The 19207-nt window shown below is 44.3% G+C and overlaps 2 protein-coding genes across 4 annotated transcripts in view; both read right to left on the bottom strand.

The window, feature by feature from the left end:
- The window catches only part of nup153 (nucleoporin 153), a gene marked incomplete at its 5' end in the record, with an annotated part of 47366 nt that extends 44027 nt beyond the window's left edge, over positions 1-3339 (bottom strand). For 2 of the 3 annotated variants that reach the window (XM_084080916.1, XM_084080918.1), the window contains one exon: positions 3217-3331. In XM_084080916.1, the coding sequence (XP_083937042.1) occupies positions 3217-3294 (78 nt within the window). Of the gene's footprint in view, positions 1-3216 lie in introns of all 3 variants that reach the window. The other variant, XM_084080917.1, reaches the window with a different exon arrangement.
- LOC311061825 (uncharacterized protein) overlaps positions 1-19207 on the bottom strand; it is a gene marked incomplete at its 3' end in the record, with an annotated part of 80348 nt that overhangs the window by 54837 nt on the left and 6304 nt on the right. The window contains exon 8 of the mRNA XM_084080522.1: positions 17268-17822. Within this exon, the coding sequence (XP_083936648.1) occupies positions 17268-17822 (555 nt within the window). The remainder of the gene's footprint in view (positions 1-17267; positions 17823-19207) is intronic.

The following is a 19207-nucleotide window of genomic DNA, read 5'->3' as shown; positions in this document are numbered from 1 at the left end:
AGGGTTTTGTGCCAGGGACCCACCAGTCAAACTATAAAATATGGTTAACGTCATTAAAATGATTGTAACACTATAACCAATTTTGCTGGGGACCCACTGGTAACCCCTCCAAGGACCCCTGGGGGTCCCCGGACCCCACTTTGAGAACCAACGAGTTAAAGAGGTTAGAACATGACAGGAACTTCCCGCGCACTGGTGGAATTATCATTACTATGGAAGGCCAAAGGCACTTGTTCAAACAAACACTGCCAAAGTTAAAAGTTCACCGGTTCAAAATGTTTGTCCACTTTCTGCACTTCTTGTTTACTTTGGTGTGAAACGCAACCACTGTTTTGAAGTCGCCAGCTAGCCGCTGTGTCATAAAATGTCAAAACTTGGGGCATAACGCATTTTCAGATTGTTAAATCTAAACGTGTTTTAATAGCATCCTAACATTTCTATGACGTGCAGTTTTGAAATGTACAGTAAGCTGGCAGGCCTATGGTGTGGGAACCCAAAAAAAGAATTAAAACTTGCTTATGCGTTTGGTTCTTAAAATGGGGTCCGGGGACCCCCAGGGGTCCTTGGGGGGGGTTCCAGGGGGTCCCCAGCTACAGTAAATGATGGATAGTCAGGAACCAAATGGACCCTTGTGGGTCTGTAACTCAGAGTGTACAAATGGAACCAAATGGACCTTTACGGGTCCATTTGGTTCCATTTGTACACTCTCAGACTGAAACATTGATTTTACAACATAAATTGGAGTCCCAAAGATAGAAATGCCATTAAATGAGGGTCCATAGCCTAATGCATGTCAAACTGGGGGTCCTTGAAATTAAAATGGTTGAGAATCACTGCTAGAGCCGTAAATCCGTAACTCCTCTTACATGGGGGTCCCTGGCTTGTCTTTTCAAATGGGGGGGTCTGTGAGCTAATAAGTGTCAATTTGGGGGTCCTTGACATGAAAAAGTTTGAGAACCACTGGCTTATGCAACATCATGTTGATTGATTGAACACTTTATCAACAGTTAAATAAATAGTACAGTGGTACGATTATACAAGAAGGGTGCTAAAAAGGATGACACCAAAAAGCCCTACGGCAGGGGTGTTCAACAGGGGGTCCGTGACCCCTAGGGGGTCCTCAGAGTTACTACAGGGGGGACCACCAAATATTTGTGTGATATGATTTTTATGTTATACATTAACCCCTTGAACCCTAGCATCCCTACACTGAGGAGAACTTTAGCCAAAAATAGCCGATCTACAAGCTCACAGCGAGGCGTTGTGAGCATGTAGAGCGGCTATTTTTGGCAAAGAGGTTTGTGTAGAGGGGGAAAAGAACAGACCAAGTTTTTTCAAAAAAGTTAATCTCAAACACAATTTTATACAATATAGGAGGGGGTCCCTGCTTCATCTCTCTCTCAGCTAGGGGGGTCCTTAGCCTGAAAACGTTGAAGACCCCTGCCCTAAGGGCTCGTGTCCATTATGGTCCTGTGTATTCAATCGGTTTATATATATATAGAGAGAGATATGATGAAATGTAAAAAGCACATCGCAAACGCAACTTTTAGCTGTTTGAATAATGCATAAAGATGTGATCCAGGCTGGCCAGCCAGTGTTGGGTTGTCTTCACTCAACCAGCTGCTAAGATCAGATCCCGCCTTCCTCTTTCTTTCCTCCCAGCTTGTCCTCAAAGGAACTCTATGGCACCATTTTTAAGGTAGAAGATGATAGGGGGGTGCGTCTAACGTGCTAAAAAGGCAGGCGGCTGCATTTAAAGCCCCAATTTAAAACAAAACAAGTCACTTGTAGGATGGCTTGTTTTTTTGGGGGGGAAAGCAAGTGTGAACAACAGAACGGGGATGATGTTACACAAGACAGATAGATGGTTTGATCAGATGTAAAACACTTCCAGTGTGAACCAAACCATGTGGATTCAACCCCCCCCCCCCAACACACACACACACACACACACACACCACCAGGTCCAAGGCTCCTACGCAGCAGCCAGCCAGCCAGAGTCAGTACAGCTGGCAACGGCCGGGGCAAAGCGACGCAACGGGCAAAAAGCGACGCGTTCACGCCGTTGTCGCTTGCCGACCTGAAAGAACAGGCACTGTTCTTTTAGGTCGGCAAGCGACAACGCGAACGTTGGGAGTTATAATGGACGTACGTTACTTGACAGGCGACACACACACACACACACCGACACAACAATGCGCCGTTAGCGCTGTTGGTTGAGTGCTGCTGCTGCTAACCCTCCTAACGGCTAACGTCTGATCATTCCACACAGCGGGTTTAGAACGTCGCTGGCCGTTAATAGACCGCTGACAACACAGCGGTTCCTCGGCATTGTTCACACACACAACGCGTGTTCGCTGTTAGTTAATGCACGCGGCCCCCACATACACACACACACTTGTCAACGGACACCAGTCTCGTTTCTTTTGGCTACACGTTATGTTCCGCTAGCTATACGCTAGTGTGGGGGGGGGGGGGGCTAAGAAACTAGCATGCTAATGATGCTAACTTAGCATTACGGCTGTTACGCCGCCGTCGGTGAAACGTCGAAATGTGTGACCACCGACGTCGCTGTTTTGCGATAAACCAAGTGAACCCCCCAAAGAGGTTTTTAACCTCTTAATCCCTATTCAAATGTTTATCTTAAATCTCTATCTGATCTAATAAACTCACATTGAAACTGTTAAATCGGCCATTTCCGGTACATTACGTTAAAATAGTCCCTTGTTAATGCCAAAACAGGGATGCCCTAATCTCGATGAATTGAATACACACAGGACAGGACCTTAAAGGAAACGAGCCCTGAGGGCTTATCTGGGCTGTCCTTTAAGCATACTTTCGTACAAATCTGTGCCTTTTTTGTAGTACAAACCGCTAATAAAGTATTCAATCAATCGAAATCAAACATCAAAGCTAAATAAATCCCGGTTCGTTTGCGACAACGTTCTGCGATGTCTCTCCGACGCGGCGTCACAGAATTCGATAGGTCACCGCTGCGCGTGTGACACCGCATGACGCGCTTCTAGCCTAGCAGCGCGTGGAGGCCCACACGGAGCCGGAGCGGAGGCGCCTACGAGCAGGCCGCGGCAAGATGTCTTCCCCCAACAAAACAATAACAAGAAAAGCCCGGGTTAAAAGGCAGCGAGGCGGCCGCCGTGGAGCCGCTTCGCCGCGGTGACACGGTGCGTGGAACACAAAGACCACGCCGGGGTTTACCTGTCTGCTCTTGGCGTAAGGTTTGGAGGAGATGTGGTATCTTCTGCTTCTGATTTTCCCTCCACCCGTGGCCGCCATGGTGGCTCTGTTCGTTCTGAGTGTCTCGCGCCGGATAGCTGTCATCCAGAAGCGTAGCGCGAGCCGCTTGTTCCCCCCCCCCTCGCCTCCCGCCGCAGAGGACTGTGGGAAATGTAGTCAGCAGCAGCTCCCCTACGCCAATGGTTCTCAAACTTTCACATTTCAAGGGTCCATTTGGTTCCATTTGTATACAGTCAGAGTTACATACTTGTGAGGGTCCATTTAGATCCCCTAAAGGTACTAAGAGAGTCCCTGGAATCCACTTTGAGAACTGACTGCCATATGCATACAGTTGAACACACACACACACACACACACACACACACACACACACACACACACACACACACACACACACACACACACACACACACACACACACACACACACACACACTGGTGGACTATCTAGTACATTAACTTAAGTACTGTACTTAAATACAATGTTTAGGTATTTTTACTTTACTGGAGTATTTCCAATTTTCAGTACTTTTACTTCTACCCCACTGCATCTCAGAGGCAAATATATTGTACTGTTACTCCACTACAATTATTTTAAAACTTTAGTAACTAGTTACCTTGCAGATATAAATGATTACATTATAAAACATACATTAACCACTTTTGGCACACACACACACACACACACACACACACATGTATTTATGTATTTGTTTATGATTATTTTATTGATATATTGTTATTATTATTAACAATAATAATGACACACCCAGACCAAACTAGGGACCCTATATTGAAGAGCTTAAATCAGTTAATTTAACTAAGTCTGACTCTTGGTGTTAACACACTCACTATATAGTTTGATTGATTGATTTTGATTGATTGAATACTTTATTTAGAAAAGACATGTAAACAGTACATGGAGGTACAATTCTCAATACAAGGTCCTCTAAACTGGATCGCTCATAAAAGCACAATGGCTTATTTAACATGAGATCCCCACACACTCAAATCATGATGACATTTTAGCTGATTGTATGACGTTATGCATAGTAGTGTACCTGTATATCTGTCTGTTTTCTTGGTTACTGAAAAACAGACAGTTCAAGAAGGGGGGGGGGGGGGGGGGGGTTTACACTCCTTTACTCCTTTTGGTAGGGCATTCCACATTTTTGTTGTATAGCATGAGAAAGACTTAATTCCCTTGTTTGTGCCAAATTTGGGTTGAACATGATTAGTGGAGCTTCCTCTGGTGTTATAATTATGGACTTCATTTACGTTTTTTAAGTATTTTGAATTGAGTGAATACTTTATTAGCAGTTTGCAACAAAAAAAAAAAAAATGACAGACAGGTATATGCAAAAACATCATATAAACGACTGAAAACGAATAGTAATCAAAAAGAAAAATATGTACAGTTAGTTGGGGGGAGGTGTTGACTTTTTACACCATTGTTTTCAAAAGATTTTATACATTTTAAAACTTGAAATGGGACATTTTGCATATATACTTTCACTTTTGGTACTTTAAGTACATTTTGATGCTTTTACTCAAGTACATTTTGAATTCTGGACTTGTACTTGTAACAGCGTAGTTCTACATTGCAGTGTTGATACTTTTACTTAAGTAAAACATTTGAATACTTTTTCCACCACTGTTTCACACACGCACGCACGCACACAAATATGACCCTCCCCTGAACACGGGCCAATTGTGTTCATGAAGACGCTTGACAAAGCCTGGATGCACCGCGGTGGGATTCGAACCCCCAGACACTGTGGTGGTTGGCAGCTTCTTTACCGCTGCGCCACCAGATCACCCTCAGCTTTAATCTTTCAAACTGTGGAGCTTAAAATATGGGTACTTATTAGAGTATTTATTAATAAGGACAATGCCAGTGGGTCTGGCATATTTAGCCCATTGGTTTAAAGCTCCCAAAACGTATTTTATTAATGCCGCAACCTTAAAGGTCTTCATCAGGCAAATATTTGCAAAACTGTCGTCCATCATTGACAGCCTGACAACCTAATCTTACGATACTGCTGAGTCAGAAACAATACATGGTTGCTGTTAAGATGCCTCAATAAAATTACGTAGTGTGCACATCGAAAAACCTGTGACTAGAAACCTGTGATATGTCTTCTTTTATAGTCCTGAACCGATTAACTAGCAAAGGACGTAATTGTTTTCAAAATAGTATTTGTTCACAAGCTGGTCCAGCCACCTCTCATTTCACCAAACTTCCGGATCCAGTTTACAGTTTGCCTCCCATGCGTGTGAACTGGCCCATGGCCTGATCGTACCTTCATCTATAAAATACCTTGGGATTGCTATGCTGAATAGTTTTCCATCGGGAAGCCCGTGCTTGTTGATCTAAACAGGTACTAGCTTCCCTGATTGGCCAACCCAACACACTCAGGGATTGGCCAGGATTTGTGTGATGTTTGTGCTGCTGGATATCTAAGTGGTACTGTGCATTGATACTTAATACAGGGCTGGGCTGGACCGGTCCATTTTAAACTATGGAGTCGCTGATATATGAAATGTTGCTTTAATCTCAAATCTACAGAGTTGCTGGTGTATAGACTGTTACTTTAATCTACTTGAATCTACAGAGTTGCTGGTGTACAGAATGCTCCACTGGGCGGTGCACCTGTGTCGTGCTGGCACTCCAGTACGACCGTACGACAGCTCAGCAACTCTTGTGTTGGTGGGACACAACGTCTACTACTTTGGGGGATATTTCAAGCATGACAACAGTGATGAAATTGCTGTGCACATCTTGAACACAGTGTCTTTGCGTTGGACGACGTTGCCCCCAGTGAAAACTGGGAGAGAAGAATGTCGCCTTGAAGTTCCCCCCAGTCTCTTTGACCACACAGCTGTTCTGATAGAAGATACCGCCTACATCTCGGGAGGCCACATCGGGGATCACTCCTTCCCTTTCTCCAATGTACTCTATGCATTTGATGTGGACACCCACACATGGTTCAAGGTGAAGCATTCTGGGATTGTTCAAAAAGGGAGGATCTTTCACTCAGCCTGTGTCTTGGAGAAGGTCATGTATATCTGTGGAGGATATGACACTTTGAACAATAATGTATTTGTGCTCAGTAATGACATATGCACGTTGGACACCACCACAATGGTCTGGTCTTTAATTAACACCAGAGGCACACCACCATACTTTCTATGTAATCTCTCTGCCACCATCATCGGGACAAAGATGTTTGTATTTGAGGGCGAATTACGCGAAAATAACATTCGAGTGTTCGACACAGAGACTAACTGCTGGCTGAGCATGTCTTGCAATCCTTCTCCAACAGAAATTCATCATCATTCAGCCTTTGCCTACAATGGAGAGCTGTACATATTTTGTCGCAGAAGAGTGAAAGACACCTACATTGTTCCGTACTGGGAAGGAGAGCGGCCCGAGAGAGAGAGAGACCCGATTATCAGTGATCTGTGGAAATTCAATCCAGAGACCATCTCCTGGAAGAAGGTTGAGCCCAAGGGGGACGGCCCGGGTCCAGGGTTTCATCATTTGTGCAGTTGTGTGGTGGGAGATCGTATCATCCTCTTTGAAGGACATGAAGAAGAGTCCGTAATCGCTGATGACCTGTACATCTTAGACTTTAATCCTAGTCTCAAGACGTTATGTAAACTAGCAGTTATTCAGTATGGTCTGGAACAGTCAGGACTCACTCACGACGTCAGATGGGAACTGGCAACCATGATAAACAAACGGTGAGCCCATGAAGAACACAACAAAACAACACTCACATAAAGGTGTGAATGCTGAATGGGAGGAGTTGGCGCTACATCCTCCCAGTGGGGGCTCCTCACTGGCAGGTGAGCCAGTAGGTTACAGCGGTACGTCCTCCCAGTGGGGGCTCCTCACTGGCAGGTGAGCCAGTAGGATACAGCAGTACTGTCTCCCAGTGGGGGCTCCTCACTGGCAGCTGAGCGAGTAGGTTACAGCAGTACGTCCTCCCAGTGGGGGCTCCTCACTGGCAGGTGAGCCTATAGGCTACAGCAGTACGTCCTCCCAGTGGGGGCTCCTCACTGGCAGGTGAGCCAGTAGGTGTTATGATTAGGAAGGTTATGAAGAGGCTTGGTGTAGGCAGGGTTCTGTGTGTGTGTGTGTGTGTGTGTGTGTGTGTGTGTGTGTGTGTGTGTGTGTGTGTGTGTGTGTGTGTGTGTGTGTGTGTGTCGTGGTGTGATTGGATGATTGTAGAAGGGAGAGTGTCAGCATCAGACGCATCCGTTCCTGATTGATGCCCAGAGGACTGCTCCAACTTTGAAAGGCTGTCGGTCAGCCCGGCGACAGCAAACCCGTTCCTTCCTGACTCCCAACCCCTCCGTCATTCATTCCTCTGTAATCTGTTTAGCCATTGTGCATGTGAAGCCGAACAGACATGTAGTGTAAGAGCTCTGCAACACTTGATTTAACATGTAGATCTATAGATCAGGGGTCTTCTACCTTTTCAGGCCAAGGACCCCCTAGCTGAGAGAGAGATAAAGCCGGGACCCCCTACTCTATATTGTATAAAATTGTGTTTTTTTTTTACTTGGTCTGCTCTTTTTTCCCTCTACACCTATAGCCTCTTTGCCAAAAATAGCCGATCTACAAGCTCTCAACGTCTCTAAATCGTTGCTCCTATACCCTGCAGTTCAGCAGTGTGCGGGCGTATTTTTTATCATCACATTTATCAAAAAATAAACCCTCACATTCCAACATTTTATAACGTATTACAGTAGGCTACTAGTACAAACAGAAAACAAACACTTCGCTACTGCTGAATTGTTTGAGAGAATATAAAGTAATGTGATCTTCACGTTGGCCCAGTATGGCCTGATCTCCAGTGTAAGACCAGTCAGTGCCATGCAGGGCAAGCTGGGGCTTGCTAAAACAAAGATTAATTGTATATCTTGTTGTCAGAGGAGACAGTGTGCTATAGCCTGGTTTATGGTCTGGAACCAGGCTAGGTGTACTAACCACTTTTAACCTGGTGTACCCATTTTGGACATGCCATTATTATTGGCTATTTTCAAAAGATCTTGAAATGGGACATTCTGCCTAATGAGTACCTTTGGTACTTTAAGTTTAAGTTTAAGTTTTTATGATGCCAATACTTTTGCACTTTTACTCAAGTACATTTTGAATTCCGGACTTTTACTTGTAACAGAGTATTTCTACAATGCAGTGTTGTAACTTTAACTTAAGTAAGAAATGTGAGTACTTTTCTTTCGCCACCGATGAAAACAGTTGAGAAGTGCTGGTCTTACAGCAAACGGACCTGATGGTGATGAGACCTCACTGGTCTTTGGAAGAGGGATCTGTCTCACTCTGTCTTTCAGTGCTGATGTGTTGTCATTAATGTCGTCATAGAGTTCTGCATGTTGTCATTAGAACATGTTGTCATTAGAACATGTTAGAACATGTTGTCATTAGAACATGCTGTCATAGTGTTCTGCGTGTTGGAAGGTGTCATCGCTCTCCACAGTCTCCAGCTCAGCATCGAGGATCTCGACCCTCGTGAGTTCCTGAAGTCCTGCCTGGGACCCCTCCTCCTCCTCCTCCTGCCTGAGCTGGCCTCCAGCGATACCCTGCCCCCCCTCTGTGCCGACAACGCCATGGCCATCGCTCGCAGCCTCTCTCGCCCTCTCTCGCCCCTCGGGCTCCCCGCGAGCCGACGCTCTGACCCCGGTGCGGTGGGGTGGTTCCAGGCTCCTCCCCACAGGGTCACGGGGGAACGGGGGCTGAGGGAGGAGCCCCGCCAGGGCGTCAGGGTCCTCCTCCTCCTCCTCCCCGCCCGGGGGGGAGCGGAGGAGGCGCGCCGACTTGGTTCTTAGACGGGACTTCAGCTCCTCTTCCTTCAGCTGAGAGAGAGAGCAGGACGAGAAGGAAGGAGAACACAATATACGTCACTTTTATTCAGCCAGGTTTCTTCTTCACACACAGACAAAGAATTGGACTTGAACACACAGGTTCAATACCCTGAGACAGTGCGAGGCAATGTGTGTGTATGAGTGAGACAGAGAGGAGGGGGGAATAGACTCACACATACACACACACACACACACACACACACACACACACACACACACACACACACACACACACACACACACACACACACACACACACACACACACACACACACACACACCTTTCGTCTCTCCTCGGCCAGTCTCATCTTGTGGTCGTTGGACTCCCTGCTGCTGGGGCTGCTGTTCTCCCTAGTGTCCAGCAGGGGGCTCTGCTCCCTGCTGGCCTTCAGGGACTCCAGTCTGGCGGGCAGCCTGCGTCTGCTGGCCACTTCTCCATCCTCCAACTACTTACACACACACACACACACACACACACACACACACACACACACACACACACACACACACACACACACACACACACACACACACACACACACACACACACACACACACACACACACACACACACACACACACACACACACACACACACACACACACACACATAAAGAATCACAGCCAGGACAGACGAGTATAGTATTATCGTTGCTGTCGGGTGGAAACCTCGTCTCCATATTTCAACTTTTTATATTTTTCCGTAAATGGATGCTCTACTATAGCCTGGTAAACCCGCCTCCCTCCGGAAATCTCATTTGCATTTGTTCACCAAATGGACGAGCCTATCAGCGTCGTCGCTCATCGTTCTGTGATTGACAGCGAAAGTTGGCCAATCAGGTGGCGAGTTCGAGTGAGCCCGAATGGAACCGAGTGCAGCCTGAGTGCCAAAAACGAACGGCAGCCATCTTTTTTGACCGCAGTGTTTTCTACTCTCTTTTAAACTTCAAAACGCTCTCAAACGGAACGGAATTTACTTTTAAGATATCGTTTTGATAGAATTTAGTTGTTTGACTTCATATATGTGGTCAATTAATCATGACAGAGCCTATTTAAAAAAAAATAATCAGAGAACCGGCAGGGGCGGGCAGTGACACGCATGTATCCGAATAAGGCAATCTATTTTGGGCATGGCCGTCTCAAAAGTCCCGTTGCGCCACATTAGTCTGGAGGTGGTAAACATGCACCGGCTGAAGGGGAATACTGCTGATTGGCTTAAGGGGTTGTCAGTCAACGGTATTACTCCCGCCCAACTCCAGCCCACAGCCAAAATGCCGAATGGGCGATCATGGCCAGACTCACTCCTGAAATAAATTACAAATGAGATTTCCGGAGGGAGGGTTTACCAGGCTAGCTCTACTACTTCATCATACCAGACTCAAGAGTGTCACGCAAAAGTAGTGAAAATAGCAGATCTACAAGGCATAATAACTGATGCAGTGGCGTGCACAGACATTTTGAGGGGCAGGTGCTCAAGTAAATTATACTTTTTTTTGTTTACTTGGTCTGCTCTTTCTTCCCTCTACACCTATACCTCTATGCCAAAAATAGCCGATCTACAAGCCCACAACGCCTCGCAGCGCGAGGCGTTGTGGGCTTGTAGATCTGCTATTTTTGGCTAAAGTTCTCCTCAGAAAAGGGATGCTAGGTTTCGAGTGGTTATGGTAAAAAGAAAAATCATATCACATAAAGATTTGGCGGACCCCCTGTAGTAACTCTGAGGACCCCCTAGGGGTCCCGGACCCCCTGTTGAAGACCCCTGCTGTAAACTGGAAAAAAAAGAAGTTTTTTTTTTCTTTTTTTCAAAAGGGCACTTCTGGTCAAGAGGGCAAAGGGCAGGTGCTCTAGCACCATCTAGAGTCTATCTGTGCACGTCCCTGCACTGATGAATTGGTTGGTTTGGTATATTGGCTAACCACGACGTTGGTCGTCGATTAATCATACTAGAAGTTCGGGCCGCTTCAGAAGAACCATAATATCTGAACCAGGTAACCCACCGTGATGCTGTAGGCCTCCCCAGAGACACTGCTCCTCTCCCTGGGCAGCTCTGCTGGGAGGATGCCCTGGCTCTGGAGCTGCTCCAGGATCTGGCTGGACGCGGGACGCTCCAGCGGGCCAACCGGCTCGGGGCCCTGCGGCGCTGACACGCCCCCTGTGAATGTGTGTGTGTGTGTGTGTGGTCAGTTGGTGACACTGGTTTAGGATCAGTGCAGTGGTACTTAAGTAAAAGTACCAGTAAGACTCCCTAATCGGGAGATAAGCGACCGTAGGTCACATGTATACAAAAGAGGGCTGTAACGGCGATTGGTTCCTAGTTGTGTGGGCAATGGATAGTTTTGTTTGGTGGTCTAAATGTGGGGTTAGCTGTGACATGGTGGCGTTTATGTGGGCAGAAAACGTGTAATGTGTAGCTGTTGCAAATGGGTAACAGAGTGAATGCTGAGAAATACGACTGGCACAGATTTTGTTGTGGGGAGCACAGTGGGAGATTGATGAGAATGCAGACAGGCGTATTCATTTTGATGTGAGTCCTGAAAGAAAGAAAAGCTGCGGGAAGGTTTCAGCAGTCGTATGGCAGACCAAAAGCAAAGGTGTGCAGGCAAGAGCTGTTGGTGTGTGTGTGTGTGGTGTGGGAGAGAGAGTGTGTTTATAGGGGAAAGGAGGGATTGTTTGTGGGGGGCAAGCCCCCGAGTTAGGGCATTTTATGTGAGCTGCAGTGGCAGGGGGTCCTCCACTGGGGGCGCCACCACTTTTGCATCCGTTCTGGAGCACCAGGAGTGGGTGGTCCCCGGGAATGCCCTGTGAGCAGCCCCGTTGGGGTGGTCATTTGGTAATTTGTCCACATGTGCTCATTTTTTACACTTGGGGGTCCCCGAGGCAGCTGGGGGTCCCTGGAGCTCCGGGGGTCCTTGGAGGGTGTAGTTTGGCAGGTAAGGAGTGTGTGTGCAAAATGTGGCATGGATCGGGGCAATGGGTGCGGAGATATGAGCAGGGCAAAAGTGTGACGTGTGTGACGGAGTGACGGACGGACACCTGGAGCAGCTTTCTGTAGTAAGTGCGACCTACGGTCGCAATCAATACCGCAATACAAAAGTAAAAGTCAAAAGTTATTGGCATCGAAATGTATTTAAAGTACCAAAAGTAAAAGTACTCATTATGCTCCCAATTCACACGTTTTCAAATGTATAAATTGTATATTTGAAATCTACAAGCTCACAGTGCGTCGAAATGTATATAGTGCTGAAGTGGTTAATGTATGTTTTGTAATAATAATCTAAATCTATAAAGTAACTTGTAACAAAAGTTTTCAAAATAATAATTGTAGTGGAGTAAAAGCACAATATTTGCCTCTGAGATGTAGTGGTAAAAAAGTACAGACGTTTTCAGTATTTTTTTTACTACTTGAGTATAATATATAGTATATTTTCTGTTTCCCTCTCTCTTTCGCTCGCTCTCTCTATCACACACACACACGCACGCACGCACGCACGCACACGCACACACACACACACACACACACACACACACACACACACACACACACACACACACACACACCTACCTGTCAGTGGGGGCAGCCTCCTGGGCAGTGCTCCAGGTAACAGGGCGGGGTCTCTGCCGGCCTCCATCATCATCACCCCGCTGTCTGTGGTGACCTTTGACCCGGCCGAGTCTCCGCGTCCGCCATGTTTACTGCCCGTCTCATCCTGTCAGGAGACACACGCACACACACACACACACACACACGCACACGCACACACACACACACACACACACACACACACACACACACACTTATAAACACACACTTACTTTGATGCTTTTCGTCTTATTGTTTGAGGAGGCCTTAGTGGTACCACACCACCACTAAGGCCTTAAATACAAGGCTCCACACATCCCAAAACAAACTGGTAAGGCTACTTCTACCATACATGGGCAACTGGCGGCCCGGGGGCCACATGTGGCCCCCACCTTCACTTAATGCGGCCCGCAGGCAGGGCCGCATTAACCGTGGAACTTAGTGGAACTTGTGTTCCACGGCCCGCAGCCTGCAGGGCCCTGTGAGAATTGTGTATTTCATTTTTGTGTATTTAAATAAAAAATGTTGATTTATATTGGTCAAATAGAACCGAATTAGACCCGAATTAGACCCGAATTAGACCGAATTAGACCCGAAAATCTTCGCGCGCATGCGCAGAGATTGTGCACATGCACGCGCGCGCATGTGCGTGAATTTACGCCACTGGGGGGGCCTTTGATTTTGTGGTGTTCCACGGCCCTGAGTGGTCTTAATGCGGCCCGCAGGTTAATATCAGAATGCTGATGTATTATTGATTTCAGATGTTCCAATTGCAAACATGCAAACATGACCCGCTTTGATTACTTCAGTTTATTAGTAGCTTAATGATTGGTATTACAATTCTGTTGTCTTTTTTATGTCCAATGTATTTGTATTTAAGTTCATAAAGTTAACATAAGTATAACTAAATGCTTTTGAAATTAAATAAAAATGTTACTTTTCCAATATAAAAATAGCAAAAAATAATCTGGATTCCAATTCAAAAATAGCCAATCTACAAGCTCAAAACGCGTCACACTGCGGCGCGCTTTGAGCTTGTAGATCGGCTATGAATAGCCAAAGTATATAAAATAAAAGTGGTGACACAGATGAGTTTTAACGGGGTTTAAACGGAGCCCCCCATACCTCGCTGGACGATGGCCTCATGGGCTGGACCAACACCGTGTGACCGGAGGCTCCACATCCCATGACGCAACGAGACGATGTCCAAACCAACCCAACAAGTCAGTGATGATGATGATGAAGATGATGATGATGAGGTTGTAAAAGTGCTGGACGGTTCAATGGACGTGACGTTGAGGTTGAAGAAGGGGTCTTTATGATGATGGGACACATTCCTTCACAGATGGCACAGACAGCAGACAGAGACCCATACATGACATGTCACCAGGGACTCATGTTGCGTTGCCAGGGCCCCGACCGTTACTACAACAAAATGTGACCCGAGGTTAAAGAGGTGACACCCTATAGGAACAAGCTGTTGACACAGACATTGTCCTCCTAAAACACACCGGCCACTTAACAACCTTGTTGAGGTCGACTGACAGCAACGTCTTCGGTTACCAGCAGGACTACAGGATCCACATCTGATATGAATTAGCCTTAAAGCTGCACTATGTCACTTTTTTTTTAATGACTATAATGTAATTGGTAGAGTATGTTAACCCATTAAGACTGGGAACGCATCGGTGTCATTTTTAAGATTTCTTTGGATATTCAAAAATAAAAAAATAAAAAAATCAAACATACTCTACCAGACAGATTGTATAAGTTATATTGTATTAGCATACTATGGACAAAATACAATTTTATTCATTAAACAAAAGTTACATAGTGAGGCGTTAACAGTGCTAAATTGAATGGCAACATGTAGGCTACCTGTGGCATTTTAACTAAGGCTAATAAAAATAGGAAGTTGAGGCACGTTTATTTGTATAACACATTTCAACAACAAGGCAATTTGAAGTGCTTTGCAAACATCATTAAGCATTGAGACATTACAGTGGTTTACAGGCCACAGTGCAGGCTATTATATAGCAAATGGTAAAATGACAATGTCTATAGCAGGGGTCCTCAACGTTTTCAGCCCAAGGACCCCCTAGCTGAGAGAGAGATGAAGCAGGGACTCCCTCTATATTGTGTTTTAGATTCAACTTTTTTTGTTGACGTTTACTGTTCTTTTTCCCTCTACACCTAGACCTCTTTGCCAAAAATAGCAGATCTACAAGCTCACAACGCCTCGCAGCGCGAGGCGTTGTGAGCTTGTAGATCTGCTATTTTTGGCAAAGTTCTCCTCAGAAAAGGAATGCTGGGGTTCAAGTGGTTAAGGTAAAAAAAAAATCATATCACACAAAGATTTGGCGGACCCCCTGTAGTGACTCTGAGGACCCCCTAGGGGTCCCAGACCCCCCGTTGAAGACCCCTGGTCTATAGTTTCATTTGAGTTATTTGAACAAGTGAGCTAAAGCGAACGAGTTGCCGTCCCAAACGTTGCGAAACTGGTGAAATTTGTTTTCCCGAAACCTGATTATTTCCGATATTTTACAGACCTGACCCTGAAGACACCCCTCCAAAAAAGCGCATATGAAACAATACAAAAATAAATAAATATACGCATAGGTATTAATGTAATATGTGTGACAAAAGGTTTTCTTTGTAAATAAATGTGGACTTTATGAAATAATAGCAGACGTATTGACCAATGACCATTTTATGATTAAAGCTTTGCTTTCACCTCGTTCATTGAGGACAACAGTGTCAGAGGAGTCCATGATTGCACGCCAGTGTTTTCAAATCAGCCTGGCAGCTGGCTTGCAGTACGGTGCGGTGCGCATCAGTGGTGTAAAGGAACTAAGTACATTTACTCAAGTACTGTACTAATAGCCGATCTACAAGCTCACACTGCTGCGTCGCGTCGTTGCATGAGTACTTTCTACTTTTGTAAGTACATTTTGATACATTACATTACATTACATTACATTATATAACAGTCATTTAGCAGACGCTTTTATCCAAAGTGACTTATAATAAGTGCATTCAACATAGATAGGGAACGAAACAACTAATCACCAGAAGTCTTAAGTGCATTTTCTGCTAAAACAAGCAACCAAGAGTATACCTAGCGCTAAGGTAAAAGTGCAATATATCAGCTACCTACTTTCTTAAACAGATGAGACAAAAAGCAAAATCAAATGAGCAAGAGCTAAAACAATTAAGTGTATCGACTAAACAAGATCGAATAAAACAATAAAACAAGAGCTTGTACAACTAGTTAACAACAAGTAGGCAAGGCGAAGAGGAAGGGTAGTGTTTCCTAGATAGATGTCAGTGTGTTCAGTACTTTATAAAGCAGCAGTTAGATAGAGATGTCAGTGTGTTCATCATAACATTTAGTGTTCAGTGATCACTGTTTTGTGTGTTTACAGTGCTGAGGCTGCTGCTGACATTGACCTGATGGAGATAGAAGGACACTATCAGTCACCAGAAGCAGGGAAATAAGTAACATTGATATGTCATTGTTACAATGAAAAATATTTTACTGTTTCTCATACCTTTCATTTTCCCAGAAGTAGGGATGAGACAAGCATTCCTCCACTGTAGGTCTTTTCTTTGGGTCTTCATTGATCATCCTCTCAATGAGATCCTTGGCGACCACATCCTGAACATGGTCCAGGTTGTACTTTCCATCCAGAATGTTGACTTCACATCTAAAGCCTCTGCCAAATGGATGCTCTCCTCCAGAGAGGATGTAATAGATCAACATCCCAGCCACCTTAGAATGAACATGAAAATTAGCATGAATATTTCTAAGTAATTCAATTGTTCTCACACAGAATAAAAAAACAACAACCTGGATATCAGTGCTTCTTTTATATGGAATTTGATCCTTCTTCAAAGTCTCCTTTGCCTTCCAGGTTTCTGTTCCTGCCACCTCTGTGACTAGGGTTGTTTGTCCTTCAGGTAATTGTAGGCTTAATCCAAAACCTGTCAATCTAACTTTGCCTTGAATATCTGCAGGGTAAATTAGGTACATCAATATAATAAAGTGTTTTAGATTGAATACAATAAGTTCAGCTGTTATACTACTTATAATACATTGTTACTGTCTGGCAGAAAACTTGTATCTCCATATTTCAACTTGTTTTTATTTTTGTATCAATAACACTACTTTGTTGTAGAAGCATTTTTCTATGTTTTAACAATTTAGAAAGTGACAATGAAAGTGGTTAAGTGTGTGTGTGTGTGTGTGTGTGTGTGTGTGTGTGTGTGTGTGTGTGTGTGTGTGTGTGTGTGTGTGTGTGTGTGTGTGTGTGTGTGTGTGTGTGTGTGTGTGTGTGTGTGTTATAAACATTGAACAAATGAAACGTATGAACAAGATCATGGGACTAAATAATAACTACATGTATATAATAATAACTTCTTTATCCATTGGAAAACAGGTTTTTATAATAAGAATACTGGACATACAATGTTTCCACCCGACAGTGACGATATGTTGTTCATATTTCTGATATTATTTACTTGTTTTAGTTGTATCTTACCAATCAAGACATTCTGGGGCTTGATATCCCTGTGGATAATTGTAGGATTCTGACCATGAAGAACTCTTAAGCTCTGGAGAACCTGATGTGCAAGCTGTTTCTTCTCCAGTTCCGAATGGTTTTGTATGATGTATTCTTCCAGGGTGTATTCACATAACTGAAGAGCAAGGTAACGATAGTCCTCATCCTCTACAAAGTCAACGTATCGTACAATCGAAGGATCATCAAGGTGTGGAAGACGTAAAATGTCTTTCTGATTCTGAAGCACATGGTATTTGTCTTTGAACATTGACATTCTCTTCACTGCTACTTCAGTGCCGTCATCTCTTAACCCCAAGAACACATCAGGTCCACGACGTCCCAAAGCGATGTAGAATTCTGTCCCAAACACAAGACTCCCAACTTTGGTAACTTTAGAGTCATCACTGTTTGCAAGCTCCTCTAACTTTTGCCTCCATCTTTTACTGACTGGGAGCCATGTTCGTGGTGTTTTATCTCTCGGTGCCTCTTGGTCTGCTGGTGATGTCCTTTCCTCCTCATTGGATCCTGATGTCTCTGTAATGGTAGTCATGGAAACGTCACATTATGAGGTTGACTTGTCTCACATACACTTTCCTATTTTGTATGTTTAATCATTCCATAGATACTCATATAGGACATAAAGGCCTGGGTGGTAGCAAGGTATTAGTCATGTTCAGCTGCTTCCTGTGATGTCACACTGCCTGTCAAGTCTCCTTTAAAAGGTTCAAATCAGAAACACTGTCCATTTTCAACATTAATAACCACCTAGTCCTAGACTAAACTCATTATGGATTTCATAAATTATCAGCTGTTTATTTCTTTGAAGTGACATGAGCAGCGGCAGGGTCTATGACTCTGCCTCGCCGGTAAGTCTCTAACTAAACAGCACCTGACCTACGTAGTGTGGCTATGCCACTATAACAGCTCAAAGAGCCAGTGATCTGCCCCAGTCTTTCTGTCCTCCACAGGGGTTGTGGAGGTGTGTGAAGGCTCCTACCTGCCGTGCTGCTCTACCCATCATTCTTATCATTGCTTCTTGTTTTATTGTTTGTTAGGTTACATTTTAGATTAGGTTTAGTGTAGTTTTATTAGTGAATTGTATTTTTTAGAAACCACTGTAAAGGGATTTTATGATTAAAATTGGGTATTTACCTTTTAACCTTCAACACTGCCTTGCTTCACTATTTTTGCCAATGCTTTTACGTATTGTTCCATGGACCTGTGCAGCCTGTTTAATATTTTAGCCTTAAGTTTTAGATCAGAGGACCAACACCTCTATATAAAAAAGGTGGTGTAGTCGGTTTTAATCATTTCTAAGGTCTCGACACAGCACTGGGCACTTTAAATAGCGTGTGTCGGGCCGAGGGCCACATAACCATAAATTGCACAAATCTCAGTGAGTGAGGATCTGTCCTTCATGTATGTTGACAACCGGCCAGCCAATCACCTTCAAATTCAGTGTGTGTGTCGAGCGAAGTGACTTTTTTTTAACTTCATGTTCAGTTAGTTTTAATTTGTTTTTAAAGTGGGTCTGAGTTAAGTTTTAGTTTAGTTTTGCTTTTTTAATTGAAAAATTAGGTACTGTAGGCAGGGGCTAGATTCAAAAAGCTACAAAGATAGCAAAAATAGCAGGTCTACAAGCTCACAACGCGTCGCAACGTGTAGTGACCTTGTAGATCTTTTCACTCGTTTAAAAAAAAAGAATAATATTTTACTGACAGACTAAAACTAAGGACATATTTTGTATGTTTTGTAAACACACAAAGTTTCATTAGTTATCGTCTTTTGTAAAGCCTTATATTTTTTTGAAATTATTTTCCGTTAAATCAAATGTTTAGTCAATTCTAGTTTTTTGGTTAGTTTTCAGTTAACTAAAATAACCCTGGTGTAAGTCGGATCGGCAGTTCTTTGGTAAAGCA

Source organism: Gymnoscopelus microlampas (assembly GCF_963454915.1).
Source record: "Gymnoscopelus microlampas genome assembly, chromosome: 15".
NCBI classification, from domain to species: domain Eukaryota; kingdom Metazoa; phylum Chordata; class Actinopteri; order Myctophiformes; family Myctophidae; genus Gymnoscopelus; species Gymnoscopelus microlampas.
Note: the sequence above shows the minus strand (reverse complement) of the source record. Positions and strands in the feature narration are given on the sequence as shown.